Below are 17,782 nucleotides of genomic sequence, written 5' to 3' on the forward strand. Positions count from 1 at the left end.
AGCCCCTAACTGTGAATCTTGAGTGTCATAAGAGGCACAAAATTTTAGAGCATCACATAACTTCTCAAACCTTCAGTGTACTTATTGAAAAAGTAAGAATTGTATTATATGCTAACTACCTTGCACTTGTGCACACAAGCATAATTTATATGTAAATCTCTTATCATTTGCTGTAGAATATAGCACATTATAGAAGTGATCGTGTTTGTTAATATTTTCAAACAAAGTATCTTCATAGAGCAGACTTATAAACTGAAGCTATCACAGTCTGAGGAGAAAAATGGTAATGCTAGTTAATTTTGGATGAATATCCTTTAAAAGATTTTAATTCATGTAAAGAAATTGAAAATATGGTTACTATACAAGTATATATTCCATTAAAATATTGTACAGCATTGATCTTGCTACCAAAAGAGATCATTAAGTGAGCTAGAGACAGTACATAAACTGGGAATTTTTCAACCCTGGGTCTGTGTGATGTAGCTATGGAATGACAGTGTGAGAGAAAGAATGAGTTTTAAGAATCATAGACTCTTTGGGTATAAGTCAAGGAGTGGGATAACTGGGTCAAATGGTGGTTCTATTCCAAATTTTCTGAGGAATCTCCACACTGCTTTCCATAATGGCTACACCATTTTTCATTGCTGAATGTTTTCTCTGGTATGCAGATGCTAATTCACAATAAGGGGGAGATAGGGAAGAATAGAGTTACTTTATATTAGGTACAGGGGAGTGAAGGGAGGGAAGGGGTTTGGGGGTAGAAATGAGTTTCTTCTAATTATTACCTCATGAATATTTATGACTGCATGACTGATGTGATCCTTCAATATGTATAATCAGAAAAATGAGAGATTACATCCCATTTATGTATGATCTATCGAAATGTATAAATACGGGAGCTGGGGTTGTGACTCAGTGGTAGTGTGCTTTCCTAGCATACATGAGGCCCTGAGTTTGATTCTCAGCACCACAAAAACATAAAATAAAGGTATCGTGTTCACCTACAAAAAAATTAATTAAGTAAATAAATATTTTTAAAAATGTCTAAATGTATTCTACTATCATGTACAACAAATTAGAACAAATGAAAAATAAAAAAAAAACAAGTTTGGCAATTAAAAAAGATAATAGACTAAATAGCTAAAATATGTATTTCAAGGAAGAAATTTCTAGTAAGATTGGCCCACATGATATTGTAGTAGCAGTATTTATATGGTTGGAGTAAAGACAGCCTGAGAAACACTGGAGGGCAGAGAATCTCACTGGTCCAATACAGAAGGAATGGCCATTTGCGGAGAGAAGTTTCAACCCAAACTCCAGACTCATCATGCATGCTGGTGAAAACCCATAAAAAGACATGATCCCAACCCAAAAAGAACACAATGGCTAGCACCCATGAGGCTGTGCTGCAAACCCAGTAATTTATTGTCCTTTAGCTATTACCTTCTATAATCCTCACAGGTAGGTCTCATGACTTTCTTCTAATATTACTTTCACAAAGCAAGTCTCATTACTGCCGTCTTGCAGATGGAAACAGAATCTCAGGTGAGCTGATCTGGGCCCAGTGACTTCTGTGTAATCGATGGTAAGTCTGATGTGAATCTCTTCAGAAATCTAAGCTCTCTCTCTGCTCCAGGAGATGATATGACTTCTCTCACAATTCCCTCTGCAGGTCAAACACACTCCCACCATGCCGGTTGCCCCACCACATCTACCATTCATAGAGAGGCTAGTTTAAGAGACAAACCCTTCTTCAACATACTCAAAAGTCTATTTTCTGCCATCACAGTCAATGTGTATAGAAGGGCTGGTGATAATAAGCATGAGACTGAGATATGGGGGAAAGGTGGAAATGGAATTCAGATCTTGTTAATTCATTTCAGGTCATTTTTCATTGAAAGAGGGATCATTTCACTATTCTAGGTTTTTGGTTTGTTTGTTTGTTTTTGCTTTGGATTTTTTTTTTCTTGTTTCTTTTGCCCCCAGTGAGGAGAGATTAACACTAAATGAATAAGATGAAATAACCACAGAATCAACGACTCAGTTCACTGTGAAATCTCAAACCCTGAGTTTGAACCAGAAGAGAAAAAAAAAAAAAGGCAATTGTAAATTTAGTAAAATTTTTTATTTAAATTCAGTTTAGACTATTAGATAGAGGAATCACTTGGCATGGGTTAAATGTTGGCATAGGTCCAGAGCAGAGATTGTCAATTAATACTTGTACTACGAATAATGACTCAACTTCTTTTGGTGAATAATTTACATGAATATAACAAGCAAACTCATTCTTGAGAGGAGAGTGGGTCCACACATCTGACGTGTCTACAGCAGTTCTTGACAGTTGAGCAACATGCAAGTGTCAGCTTTCACTGAGCTCAGGAAAAGTGAACTAGAAGATAGATTCATTTACACCAATTTAGAATTAGGTACATGATCCATTATTATTTCTTATATTAAAAAGTATATAGCACTGTACATGTTTAAAGTACTAAATTTGGTTGTCAAGTCCATTATTTTTCTGGAGATTCTCAAAGTACAAGTTGTTGCCACAGTGAAAGAATATCTTGCACTTACATTTTCCCATTCAGTTGAATTCCTTTGTCATTTTGTTCTTTTTTTTTTTTCTTTCTTTCTTTCTTTCTCGTGACTATAGATGATCTAGTGATTCTCAAACAACACTGATGGAGAACAGGACAGAAGTGACAGAGTTCATCCTGCTGGGACAGACCAGTGACCCAGGTCTGCAGCTTCCCCTCTTTCTGATGTTCCTGCTCATCTACACCATCACTCTGGTTGGGAACCTGGGGATGATCCTGTTGATTGTCTTGGACTCCCGTCTCCACACTCCCATGTACTTCTTCCTTGGCAACCTGTCTCTGGTGGACTTTGGTTACTCTTCAGCTGTCACTCCCATGGTCATGGGAGGACTCCTTCTTGGAAATGAGGTCATCTCTTACAATTCTTGTGCTGCTCAGATGTTCTTTATTACAGGTTTTGTTACTGCAGAAAATTACCTCTTAACCTCAATGGCCTATGATCGCTATGCAGCAGTGTGCAAGCCCCTGCACTACACCACCACCATGAAAACAAACGTGTGTGCATATCTGGTCATAACCTGCTATGTCTGTGGTTTCCTGAATGCCTCCATCTACACTGGGAACATATTCAGTCTCTCCTTCTGTCTATCCAACGTGGTCCATCATTTTTTCTGTGATATTCCAGCAGTCATGGCTCTCTCTTGCTCTGATAGACATGTTAGTGGACTGGTTCTAATTTATGCAGCCACCTTCAATATCTTTTTTGCTCTCCTAGTAATCTGGATATCTTATGCATTCATTTTTATCAGCATCCTAAAGATGCACTCTGGTGCAGGACATCAGAAGGCTCTGTCCACCTGTGCCTCCCACTTCACTGCAGTCTCCATTTTCTATGGGACTCTAATCTTCATGTACCTACAGCCCAGCTCCAGCCACTCCATGGACACAGACAAAATTGCCTCTGTGTTCTATACTATTGTGATTCCCATGTTGAACCCTGTGGTGTATAGCCTGAGGAACAAGAGGTCAAGAGTGCATTCACAAAGATCATTTTGGAAGGAAAATAATTTTTAGGATTTCGATTTTAAATTTTGGGATTTATAATACCTGTATCAATTCAGATCTTTTTCATGTAATTTGTCATATATGAAAACTCACACTAAATTCAAATTACTGCAATGATACCTTTACATCTGCAAAAGTCTTCTATCTGGAGAAAAGGAAACACATCTAGAAACACAATCCCTACATGACAATGTGCATGATATCTTGACAATTTCTTGTGAGAACCTTTTTGGAGATATTGATTATTCAGTCATTTTCCATCTGATTATTTCCACCCATGTCCCTATGAATGTGTGTAAAATAACTGCATAAAAAGTCAGTGAATGGAAATACACATGCATGTGTCACATGTCTGTGATGAATTTGCCAGAATTAATTGTTGTGTGTCTGGGAGGGCGATTACATTTTTGTATTTATCTGACTGGATTAGGAATATCCAGATCATCAGTAAAACATTTTCTAGTTGTTTGTGAGCATGTTTCCAAAAAGGAAGTACTGTCTGAATCAGCAGACTTAATGAAGGACTTCATCCTCAGTGTGAGTGACCATCATTCAATACATGAAGAGCTCATTTGAATACAAGAAAATGGCATTAAAGGACGGATTCTCTCTCTCTTGCTCTCCTTTTCTCCTTGCATTTAGGCCTCATATTTCTCACTCTGGACCTCAGAGTTACTGGCTCTCAGGTTCCTGGTCTCCCAGACACAGAGTGGATGTATCTTGTCTCCCTCTCCTCAGTGTTCCTGGTTCTCCAGCTTTCAGACAGAACCTCATGGGGGAGTCTTAACTTCTATAATCACATGAGTTTATATTCATAATAAATCTCCTCTTATTCATATATACATATATATATGCATATACATATACACACACACACACACACACACACACACACAAATGATCCTGTTTCACAGGAGAACCTTGACTAAAAAACGAGGGTTTAAAAATCATAATTTAATATTTAATTAGAATATTAAATGCAAATACATATCTAATATTTTTTTCTTTCTAAACTACACTAAGAGTCCTCATTTGAGAAAAAACATGATCTCTTATAAAGTGAAAACGGGATTCTTTAAACTTATAACTAAACAAACATGAATCAGGCACCTCAAGCCAATTAGCATTTCTGTTTGAGACATTTTGTACAGCCAACACAAGCTAATTTTCAAAATGAAAAAATCACCTGATTACCAAAAATATAGAGGAAAAATATAAGCACTTTTAATATATTCATGTATTACTATGAGTTTTCAAATTACTTAAAATGTATCCTGGGAACCAATATTATTGTCATTTTTCTGCAGAAGCTGAGAGATACTTAATGCTGCCGATCCATTCTTTATTAATTGGAGTTATATTCTCTGATGGATGGCACTTCTCTAGTCTTGGCCCGCATTCCATATTCATTTATTCCTTTGCTGCTTTTTCACAAGTCCAATCATGCATCTGCCTCAGGGCTTTGCACTCTCTGTTCCCTGTGAGGAATACTCGATCCATTCAGAACTTTTCTGAACAGGACCCTGTCATGTGCCCTCTCCTGTGCTCCTTTATAAAGTGTTTACTTTCATTACATTATAGAAACTGTCTCTTGATCCCTTCATTTTTCACAGACCCTGTGAATCTCTACCTACTATGTGTTACATACAAAAAGAAAGAGTAGATTTTTTACAAAATTCAAAGAGGATCAGCAGGTGAGGTGCCCTTGCTTGGTGTGAAGACAAGCAGACACATTGCTCTTGCTTTACTTACAAGGGATATCTCTATATATCCCCCAGCACTGAATCCCTAGCATGGCCTTTGAGATAAAACGTTTCTGAATTTCTTACATTTAATCCCTCTTTTTGGCTTGGAAATGCCTTCCTAATAATCCTAGCATGTTTGATATTTCTTGCTCACTAGGTCCAAACACAAAATAAGGTTAATGGAATGGGCCAGTATGGTGTTTAGAAAGGAAATCTTCTCAAGATCCCTGAGGTTTAAATTACCACATCTGCCTGAGGAGATGAAATACAACTGATGTAGAGCATTGATGGCATAGATCTGTTCTTTGCACGTAAAACCTAATTGTTTCTGGTGGTCTTCATTTGCAGGAGTAAAAGAAAAAATGATGAATCAAATAGTTGCATCCTAGATTGAGTAACTATGAATGCACATCAGGAATGGTAGTTGCAATTGGCTTCCAAATCTGATTAATCTCACTCTAATTCACTGTTATTCTCCATTGTCCATCTGTCTACTCACTCTTATTCTTTAATGATCAGTAGCTAAGTTGCTGGTTCTGTGTGTGATTTAGCACTCACACATCTTATACGTCCTTGATGGAGACCCTGCTCTCTGTAATCCTTCAAGAAATCTAGTATTGTTTCTGGTTTACTATTTCCAAAAGAGAGGCCATTCCAATGGTTTCTACTTGATCTTTATCCTCCTAATAGCCATCACTTCACAGTCAGAGATTATGAGGCTACAGAGTATAACTATTCCAAAGATGAACTTTGGAACTGTGGCAAAAACCACAGAATGGAATTGCAGTTCCACTGGGCCAAGTGTGAGTGGGACCTGACCTTAAATTCCAGTGATAACCTGACCTCCAGGTAGCTTTACTCTTACTGGTATGCCACACTGCGGTTTTTGTGTGTGGTCTTCCAGTAGGGGTAGTTAATACACATTGTCGAGGAGTTCAAAAATTTTGTACTTTCTACAAGATTACCAGTTATCTTGGTAAAAGATCATTGAAGACAATGATCTTTGGGAGACAGCTAGCAGATAGATCAGCAGGGCAATATTTGACTACTTTGGGACCTTTGCATATAAACTCACTGGATGTAGAAGTTGATATACAGCCTCTGACTGTGTGTCTTTCAGTGCAGGAAGATTTTTTCACTTCACCTAAAATTTCTGCCCATACATATCTAATTAGAATTTATATGCTTAGTTTTCATTTCACTTCCCTAAACTCTGTGGTGATCTAGTCAATGCTATGATTGCCTAAGTCATGTTATTCTTACTTCCGTTTTGAATCTGCTATTCATTATGGAAATCACGCCCATCTTTCTTTTGCCTGTTGAGAGCTGGCAGTTGGCCCCAACCACACCAGGATTCAATCACTCCCGTTATTTTAAAGTCTCCCAATTCGGTAACATCGTTTCCTAGTTTTTGATTTGTCCTGCAGAGAAGTGTAATCATAGAGTTCTCCAAAGACTCTTGGGCTCCCCTCAAAAAATTATTTCTCTCAGTTGTGGTAAAAAGAATGTTGTTCTCACCATCCATGGTGGTTAAGTAGGTTTAAAATAATAAGTCCACTCTAAGTCCAGTTTCCAGTAGGCTTTTAATTCCTTCATGTACACTAAGTCAAAGTGTGCCAGGAATTTTTAGTTCACATAGGGTTCAATACATTTTGTTAATGCATCAGTCAAATAAACAGCTTGTATGAGACACTTCTAATTTCTTGAAACACAAAATTTAATGCAGGATCTATTATTTGTGGGCCTTTATTAGTTATTTTGGCCTGATTTAGCTTTCTCTTCTTTTACAAAGTCCACATCATTTATTTATCTTCCCATGTGTGTGCACAAGATTTCTTAGTGTATGAACTAGAAAACTGTGGTAGTTTATTTGCGGGTGAACACACCTCCTTATATATAATATATGTATAATATTATATGTTTAGTAGATTTCTAGGACTTGAGAACTAGAAGTAAAGAGAAATGGGGATGGGTCCTAAGGAGACTCATTCTTGTCTGGCAGGTCTACTGCATCAGAGCAGCCTATTAAAATTTCTGTGAGCAATGCAGGATTAGTTCCCTCAGATGGAGTATAGAGTTGTTTCTGTTAGGGTTAGAAAAGTTAATTCTACTTACAAAGTGGACTCATCAGAATTTAGGGGGTCGATATCTCCAGCTTCATCAGGGTCATTCTGAATATCTCCCTGCCAGTTTTCAAGATAATATACTCTCACAAATAATATTTCAACTTTTATGGTAGACAAACTGCTAGGCAAGGAATTTTGCTTTTATTTCAATTAGCTACTCACAGGATTGAATTTGTCCCAGTAGTCTCAGCACAGTGGATGCAGGACATGAGCCTCTTTTAGGACAGGTTTAGAAGCATCCAGGTATTTTATTTAGTGTTAAGAATGGTAATTCAAAATCCTGAGCTCGTGTGATTTTCTTCCACTTTCTCTATCAACATTAGGAATAACTAGCAATTTCAGTATTCTCTTTAGTTCAAAAGTATCACAAACCTGGTGTCTTAGACCATTTGTGTTGCTATAGCAACATTACTTAAATGTGATCATTTATAAGAAATGAAAATCTATTATTCTATAACTCTCATGGATGGGAGATCCTAGGTGAGGATGGCAGGAAATTTGGAGTCTGGTGATGTCCTGTTCCTCATAAGTCACCTCTTTGCTATCATTTCCCATGGTGAGAGGGAGCAAAGTAATTCTGTTACCATCTCAAGTGATGGAACAGGAAAATGCTGTGTCCTCATATAGTGATTCAGAAAGGAAGAGTCCTAGAAGTCTTTGTCAAGTCTTTCTATAAGCATACTAATCCAACCTTGGGAACAAAGCTTATTCACTTCCAAACAGACTTAGTCTCCTCCGAAAGGCACTATGACTTAATGTGAGCACACTGGATCTTTGGTTCCACCATAATGAATTTTGAGTGGACATACACATTTGAATGATAGCACATAGTTACTCAGATCTTTGCTTTCAGTATTTTATTAGAATTGTCAAGCGTGACATTTTGTGTATCTCTATGGTGAGAACATAATGCGGATTACCATGCTCTCTTTACCACCCAAAATAGACTTGTGTTTTGAAAGTGATCACTTTAGGAGTCCATTCCAGAGACTCCAGAACCAAACCAGAAAACTCATCCTTAAAATCCTGTTTCTTTAGAACAAATTTTAGTACCAAAAATTTGGTACTCTCCAATCAGAATAATAGAAGGAATAATACAAATCCATACAATCAAACAAATTGAAAAAATTATGCATTCACACACACATTATAGGAAATAGGATTAAGGGATTATAGGGGTAGATAAGTACAAATATGCAGCGGGGCATACAAGTTCAAAACCTTAGAGAGTGTTGGAGTCCGTGTCTGGGTTATGCCAAAGAATCTCTAGCAGTATTCAAATACCTTCTCTACAGCTGCACCTTGCTGCCTTATGAAATTTTTGTCACAAATTGCATCTTTATATATTTTGTGCCCATAAACATAGTGATATAATTAATATTTTATGCATTTTGAAAACTGTGTAGTGAAAGTACTGAGGTTATGAAAAAATTCAATTATACTTGCTTTTAAATTTATTTTTGAGGTTCCTTTTATAACCTTTCCTTATTTCCTTTTTAATAATTAATTTACTTGATTTAATTATACTTTTATGTTTATGTGAAAAATAACCAAAGGCTCTATGTATAAAGTGGTCTTCAAGCTAACCAGTTTGATCTCCACAAATAGTTTAATTTCTTCTTCCCTAGGACAGTCAGATCAGGAGCTGTAGATAGTCTCCTGAGAACAATCTCCCGAGGTCTCAAGTCTGCATGATTCTCTCCAGATCTCCATGTGCTAGCATTTCAAATCCCAATATGACTCAAAATGACCTGTTTTAGAAGGAACACACTCAAGGTCTTCCTTGGTCTTCCTTATTCATCTGCATGACAACCATTGGTAGCATATAGGGACCTTCCAATCTGAGAATTTGCTGTGAAGATTCAACCATGATGAGGCAAACACTCAAAGAGAAATCACACAGACTTTTAAATGAGAACTCTAGATATGATGTTTCATAGTCCTCCTTTTATTTGTTATTTATAGACTCAATTCTGAGAATTACATGAAAGAAGTAATCTTACTATGTTTATTTAAGGAGGAGGTAAATGGTTCTTCCAAGACCACAGAGGTAAGTCACCATAGCTCAGAGTGTGAGCCATGTCAAGGTTCTTTTTCTCCATTTTCCAAGCCCTAAAGAAAGGGAACGTTGGGACCACTACTGAAACAGAGCTCCTCTAATAATCTTGTGCACAGTCCACGACTGATTATGATTTCAGAATCCCTGTTCTGGATTGAGTGTTCTTTGTCTTCAAGGAAACTGGTAAGCTTTTTTATTCCATAAACATTTCAGTGAGAAGGAGGGCACCTACACCTACCATAAGTTATTTTTGAAAAGAGGAATTGATAATTTCAACATGTTTCTAAACATAGTGAGATGAGTTTGGGGTATAAATGAGAAATTTTTCATAGAAAGTAATCTGGAGACTCTGATGACAATTTCTACTTATATGTCCAAAAATCTGAACAAAAATGAAGAGCCGGGATGCTGTGATTGATTAAATAATAATTTCAATTTTGTTCACTATGTCTGTACTTCTCACTGGAGTTAAACAAACAAGATAAATAACAGAAGAATGAATTGATCTGATTTAAGCTATAAAAGGGTTCTGAATGAATCACTAGGCTGTGAATTGCATTGCAACCTTTTTCTCAAAATCTCATGCTTGCTATTGCTAGCACCTCTACACATGTGGACAGCGATGTGGATAAAAGTGGTTACTTTCAGTTAGGTTAAAAGCCATTTTATTATTGAATCTGGAGTCTTTCTCCTACCAAACTGTGCAATTTTAGAGTACTGTATAACTTTTCAAACCCTGAATTCACTAAGGATGATGTAACAATAATAATGCTACGTTCATATCCCCCCACATATATGCAAAGTCCTTTTCACTGGTTGTAGAACATGGTATTTGTTAAAGGTGGACCTAGGTGGTAAAGGTTGCACCAAATGTGTTCAGGAGCTGACTTGAAACATGAAGTTGACAGAGGCTTAGGAGAAAGATGGCAGGGAACAGTGGTTAGTATTGGATGCATATCCTTCCAAAAGTTTCAGTTCCAAGAAGAAATGTAAAATATTGTTAGTACGCAAGGACAACTCAAAATATTTTACAATGAGAAGTTTGCCAACAAAATAGATCTTTGTGCTAAAGACAGTCCATAAACTGGGAAGTTCCAAAGCTTATCTCTGTGATTTGGTTATGGCATGACATGAATGAGAGAAAGAATGTTTTAAAAAATGAATTCTTTCACACTAAAATATGGATTTCAAGGAAGAAATTTTTAAAAGGAATGACTCAAGTGGAATTTAAGTGCAGTAATCATGTGCTTCGAGTAAGGACTGTCTGAGACACACAGAGAGCACAGAAAATTTCAGTGACCCTAGAGAGGGAGAAAAGACAAATTTGGGGAGAGACGCTTCAACACTCTAAAACCTCATGTGAATCTAAATGTCTGCAGGTCAGTGTCCGCCTTGAGGAACCAACTTAGAGACATTCCACCCACCCTAATAATAATACTGTAGTTCTTCCCTTGTTGTGAATCATCGTATTCTGTTCTCACAAAGATACCTGACAGTAGCCATCAGTAATGTATTCATTCAGCAGGTAGAAATATGATGTTCAGGGAGGGGAGTTAGGTTAGGACCGATGACTGCTAGGAAGTCAACGGTCAGATTGATACGCATGCTTTCCATGCACTTAAGCTCTGTATCTGCGACGTTTGGTGACGTGCCTGCTCTCAACTGCCTCTGCAGTTGGAATACACTCCCACCACACCAATCATTCCACAAAGCCTAATAGGCATACAGAGATGTGCCATGATGAGCCAAGAATTAAACTTGTCTCAAATTATCCAAAGTTGCTTTCGACCACACCAGTGTCACCGTGCATATGTCTTGGTGACAGCAAGCTTGAGATTGTTGGGAAAAGTTAAAAACCAGGTCAGCCTGCACTTGTTAATTCACTTAGGACTCTTGAAGATAAATGGATTATTTCAACCTTATGTTTGTTTGCGTGGTTATTTTTTTCCCTAAAGAGAGACAAACATAGTAAACAAATGAAATTACTACCTAATCACTGAGTTCACTGTGAAACCCCAAATACTGAGTTCAAACCAAGCAGACAAGTGATAATCGTAAATTCAACTGGCTATGAATTCGTTATAAACCATTAGACTGAGTAACCACTAGGTATGAGTTAATGGTTGGCATGAGTTTAGAGCAGCAATCGCTAATAATACCTGTGTAAATATTAATAAATTCTCAAGCACTAGAATTCAGCAATCAATCAAGCTCCTAATATTGTTGAGAGAATAGTAGACACCTATCTAACATGTTCACAGCATTTCTTGGCAGACAAGCAACATAGAAGTGTCAGTTTTTAGTGTGTCAGAAGAAATGAATGGACACAAAACTTTACCAGAAAAATAATTTTGCTCAGGATATCAAATAGTCTACATCTCAGTTAAATACATGAAATATCATATAAATATCATATAAAATCCAATATTGAGTAAAATATTGAATTAAAATCCAATACTGAGTTAAAATTACTCAGAATCATACCATTTAACCTTCTATGTAAGTAATTAAAAAATTCATTTTTAAGCCCACATGTTTTCTGGAGTATCGTGAAGTTTAAATTATTGGAACAAGAAAGGTTACATATAGTATTTATAATTTCAATTTCAATTCATTTTTAAAAATCATTCTGTTCCAAAGAATCTAGAGATTCTCAGACAACATTGATGGAGAACAGGACAGAAGTGACGGAGTTCATCCTGCTGGGACTGACCAGTGACCCAGGTCTGCAGCTTCTCCTCTTTCTGACGTTCTTGCTCATCTACACCATCACTTTGACTGGGAACCTGGGGATGATCCTGTTGATTGTCTTGGACTCCCGTCTCCACACTCCCATGTACTTCTTCCTTGGCAACCTGTCTCTGGTGGACGTTTGCTACTCTTCAGCTGTCACTCCCACAGTCATGGCTGGGCTCCTTGTAGGCAATGAGATAATTTCTTACAATTCTTGTGCCGCTCAGATGTTCTTTTTTACAAGCTTTGCTACTGTGGAAAATTACCTCCTGGCCTCAATGGCCTATGATCGCTATGCAGCAGTGTGTAAGCCCCTGCACTACACCACCACCATGACAACCAGGGTGTGTGCATATCTGGTCATAGGCTCCTATTTCTGTGGTTTCTTGAGTTCCTCCTTCTACATTGGGGACACCTTCAGTCTCTCCTTCTGCAAGTCCAATGTTGTCCATCACTTCTTCTGTGATATTCCAGCAGTCATGGCTCTTTCTTGCTCTGATAGACATGTTAATGAGCTGGTTCTTCTTCCTGTGTGTGCCTTCAATGTGTTTTTTGCGCTTCTTATTATCTTAATGTCCTATATACTTATTTTTAGCACAATCTTAAAGATGCGCTCAGGTTCAGGACACAGGAAGGCTCTGTCCACCTGTGCCTCCCACTTCACGGCTGTCTCCATTTTCTATGGGACTCTAATCTTCATGTACTTACAGCCCAGCTCTAGTCACTCCATGGACACTGATAAAATTGTTTCTGTGTTCTATACTATGGTCATCCCCATGCTCAACCCTGTGGTCTACAGTCTAAGAAACAAGGAGGTCAAGAGTGCATTCACCAAGTTCATTTGTTAGGCAGAATAATCTTTAGGAATTTGATTTTAAATGGGATTAAAAAAAAAAAACCAAAAAACAAAAAACCAACACCAAAACCAAAAACCAACCCTATATTCTTACCTCTTAGGCTTAACCCAGGTAATGAGTGACATATTTAAACCCACACTAAATTTGGGTTCCTGAAGTGATACATTTACTTCTGCATAACTCTGTTTTCAGGAAAAAGGGAAATATTATGTCTGGAAACACAATGTGCCTGATTTGTTGTCATTTTTTATGAAAATCTTTAGGAGGACTATGGATTATTCAATTATATCCAGGTAACTTTTTTACCCATGTCCCTATGAATGTGTGTACAACTGTGCAGGAGAAGTTCAAAACCAGGAAGTATGCATGTGGGCGTCTGTGAGGACACACATACACGCATGTGGCAAATTTTCCAGCATATATGTAATGTGACTACAGTGGTGGCTACTTTCATGTGTTAGTATGATCAGATTAGGGACATCTAGATAGCTAGTAAACCATTTTCTCTGTGTGTGTGTGTGTGTGTGTGTGTCTGGGAGGAGATTTCCACAGGAGACTACTGCCTGAATCAGTAGACCTAGTGAAGAAGCTGTGTGCTCATCACAGTGTGTGATCCTTATCCACCACCTCCAGAGTTCAACTGAATAGAAGAGAAAGGTGTGGAAAGGACAGATTCTCTCTCTCCCTCCCTCTCCTTTTTTACCTCTCTCCTTGCATTCAGCCATCCTTGTCTCTCACTCTGGACCTCAGATTCTTGGTCTCTGATAATACACTAGACACATCTCACCCCACCCCACGCTCCTTCTCAGCCTGCCATCGTGGAATGGCAAACAGCACATCATGGATCTTCTTGACTTCTATAATCACATGAGCCTATATTTATAATAAATCTCATTCTCATTTGTCCATACATATACTAGTGATTCTGTTTCACTGAATGAAAGATTATGACTTAATAGTCAGAGTGTAACATTTAATTTGCATGCTGATTGTAAATTTATATCTTATATACTCTTTTCTTTCTAAACTCCTCTAAGAGTATCTATTCATCTGAGGGGAAAAAATTTGCTATTAAAAGAAGCACGTGCTTCTTTGAACACTTAATGAGAGCTAAATAAAGCTGGTACCTTGTATGAATAAGCATTTCTGTTTCAGACACTTTATACAATTATCATGCTCATGTTTTGATTTTCAAAGGCATAAAGTAACTAGATTACCAAAAGTGTTGACAAAAAAATAAAAGCAACTTTAATATATCCATGTATTACTACCAGTTTTCAGACTACTTAAAATGCAACCTGAGAAAACAATATTACTATTATTGCTGTCATTTTTCTTTCTGCCAAAGCTTAGCAATCGCTATTGCTGCCCATTCGATCTTTACATATTTGAGCTCTACTCTCTACTGGCACTTCCGCAGTCTCGTACCCCGTTCCGCACTCACTTATTTCTTTGCTACTTTTTCACAGCTTCAATCATGCTTCTGCCTCAGGGCTTTGCACTCTCTGTTCCCTGTGAGGAATAACCCCCAATCATTCAGACCTTTTCTGAAAGAGGACCCTGTCACAAGCCCTCTCCTGTGGCTCCTTTATAAAATATTCACTTTTATGGCACCACAGAAACTCTCCCCTTATCTTACGCCATTCTTCACCAATCCCATGAACCTTTACCTTCTGTGTATTTGCTAGCTTGTTCCTTACTATCTTCCCCGATGAGAATATAAACTCAATGAGAACAGTGACTTTGTCTGTTTTGTTCAAGCGTGATCATTGCTAATTGAATAAATGTCTATGTATAATAGAGTCTGAACAGATGTTTATTAAATGAATATAAGAATAAAGTTCTTTGCTTAATTGAATCAACATGTTGACCTTTGAATCATGGATGGTGATGGTGAGTTTTGCATTGGATAAACCTTCCAAAAGATAAATAAGCAGTGCATTCACAGGGACAATTAGTTTTCTGCTTTTCTGAGACTTTTTTCCCCACATTTTCTGTCAGTTCTCACATGTTACACCTTTAGACAAAGTGATTTTCTGCAAATCTCATTGTGGAGTAGATCATTTCAAAACTCTTGCAATGTTGCCTTGAAAGTGATATCTCATTAAATGGCAAGTAATGCGACATTTTAAATGCTTCATTCCTGGTTATATTTTAAACATTACTTTAGGAATGAAAATTGTACATTTAACTGAAATGATTCTAAATGTGTGTGGAATGTACACCTGATGGTATTTCTCACCAGTAAAACTAAGGTACACCCAATATGTTAGTGTAACATATTATATTCAACTTTTTAATTTTGATCCTCAGAGAGCTTGGTATTATGCAAAATCCAACCCTTCATATGTAATTTGTTGTCACTAACATAATAGACGTCTTAAACATCATGAGGACCGAGTGTGCTGAGATGGTCATGTATGCTTGTGGAACAGTGTAGTATAGCGCTAATATTCACTTCTGCATTTATCGTATTTCTCCTCTTTAAATTAGTGTTCCAACAATTATTTAATTTTGCAATTATTTTGCACTTGTGGAAAAATTTGAAAGATAGTCCATAGTATGATTTACATGTACCACTCTGGCAGGGTCAATAAAGGATCAAAGATTTACAGGTTGATTTCTGAAATCTTACAATGTCTGTCTTTGAGGCCCATAAGAAGACTATGAAAAGTGGATCAGATCAATCATTTTAAGAATGAGGAAACACTGGAGTTATCGTTGTGTGCCGGAAAGGCAATGTATGCTTTGAAAGGGAGTTAGAAAGATTTAACCATAGACAAAGAGGAGTTGGCGGTTTGACTGTGTAAGCAACATTGAAATAAAATTACACAGGCCATGGAATTTCAGTTACCACCACAGGAGGGTGGCAAGAGAAGAAGGGGCAAGAGATGGAGGGTCCTCTCGAATCTATGGAGCGACCACACCTCTCATGGACCATTGATTCCAGCTCTGTGAACATGTTTGTGTGGGAGAATTCACAAGAGAAGCCATCTGCTCTGACACTATTAATTTAATGTTTATACATTTGATAAATAGAGTCATATTTTCTCTTTCTCTGAAGTCATTTTTGGTAATGTGTGACTTTTCAGGAATTCAGGTATCATCTGTTATCCAATGCTATTCTTAATATTGTTACAATAATATTAGTACTCCACTATTAATATTAACATTCTTCTTTTTAAATTTATTTTTATTGTAAACAAATGGGATACATGTTGTTTCTCTGTACATGGAGTAAGGCATACCATTTGTGTAATCATACATTTACATAGGGTAATGTTGTTTGATTCATTCTGTTACTTTTCCCTTCCCCCCCACCCCTTCTACCCCTCTTTTCCCTCTATACAGTCCCTCCTTCCTCCAATTCTTGCCCCCTCCCCTCCCCATTATGTGAATGCACTTATCAGCGAGATCATTCATGCTTTGGTTTTTTGAGATTGGCTTATCTCACTTAGCATGATATTCTTCAATTTCATCCATGTGCCTGCAAATGCCATACTTTTCTTATTCTTTATGACTGAGTGATATTCCATTGTATAAATATACCACAGTTTCTTTATCCATTCATCAATTGAAGGGCATCTAGGTTGGTTCCACAATCTGGCTATTGTGAATTGAGCAGCTATGAAAATTGATGTGGCTGCATCTTTGTAGTATGCTGATTTTAAGTCCTTTGGGTATAGGCCAAGGAGTGGGATAGCTACAAATCGTGCTGGGAAAACTGGAAATCCATATGCAGCACAATGAAACTAAACCCCTATCTCTCACCCAGCACAAAACTCAACTCAAAATGGATCAAGGACCTCGGAATCAGACCAGAGACCCTTCATCTTGTAGAAGAAAAGTAGGTCCAAATCTTCACCTTGTTGGCTTAGGATCAGCCTTCCTTAACAGGACTCCCATAGCATAAGAAATAAAAGCAAGAATCAACAACTGGGATAGATTCAAACTAAATAGCTTTCTCTCAGCAAAGGAAACTATCAGCAATGTGAAGAGAGAGCCCACAGAGTGGGAGAAAATCTTTGCCACTCATACTTCAGACAGAGCACTAATCTGCAGAATCTATGAAGAACTCAAAAAACTCTACACCAAGAATACAAATAATCCAATCAACAAGTGGGCTAAGGAAATGAACAGACACTTCACAGAAGAAGATCTACAAGTAATCAACAGATATATGAAAAAGTGTTCAGCATCTCTACTAATAAGAGAAGTGCAAATCAAAACCACCCTAAGATTCCATCTCACCCCAATTAGAATGGCGATTATCAAGAACACAAGCAAAAATAGGTGTTGGCGAGGATGTGGGGAAAAAGGTACACTCATACATTGCTGGTGGGGTTGCAAATTAGTGCAGCCAACCTGGAAAGCAGTGTGGAGATTCCTCAGAAACATTCTTATTTCTGTAAGGTGAGTAGTTTTATCCCTATTTCCATTTATAATTTTAGTAATGTGGGTTGTATCTCTGTTTCCTAATAGGTCTGCCAAGTTGTGTCATTCTGGAAGATCATCTACTCAATCAGTTTTCAGTTTTGCCATTTTCTCTACTCTACTCTATATTTTACTTTGCTTACTGTGCTCTAATATTTGCCTTTTTTTCTTTTGCTACTTACAATTTGATTTTTAAGTGTTACTTCCCTAGGGTTTAAAGTTCAAC

General features: G+C 37.4%; 1 protein-coding gene and 1 pseudogene across 1 annotated transcript; both read left to right on the top strand.

Moving 5' to 3' along the window:
• Nucleotides 1–2,681: 2,681 nt before the first annotated feature.
• On the top strand, nt 2,682–3,604 carry LOC124959045 (olfactory receptor 5B2-like; annotated as a pseudogene).
• Nucleotides 3,605–12,198: 8,594 nt separating this feature from the next.
• LOC124958935 (olfactory receptor 5B3-like) lies at nt 12,199–13,113 on the top strand. Its single transcript, XM_047517535.1, has one exon. It carries the CDS (start codon nt 12,199–12,201, stop codon nt 13,111–13,113), a length of 915 nt encoding a protein of 304 aa, XP_047373491.1.
• Nucleotides 13,114–17,782: the final 4,669 nt, after the last annotated feature.

This window comes from Sciurus carolinensis, chromosome 11, assembly GCF_902686445.1.
Source record: "Sciurus carolinensis chromosome 11, mSciCar1.2, whole genome shotgun sequence".
NCBI lineage: Eukaryota > Metazoa > Chordata > Mammalia > Rodentia > Sciuridae > Sciurus > Sciurus carolinensis.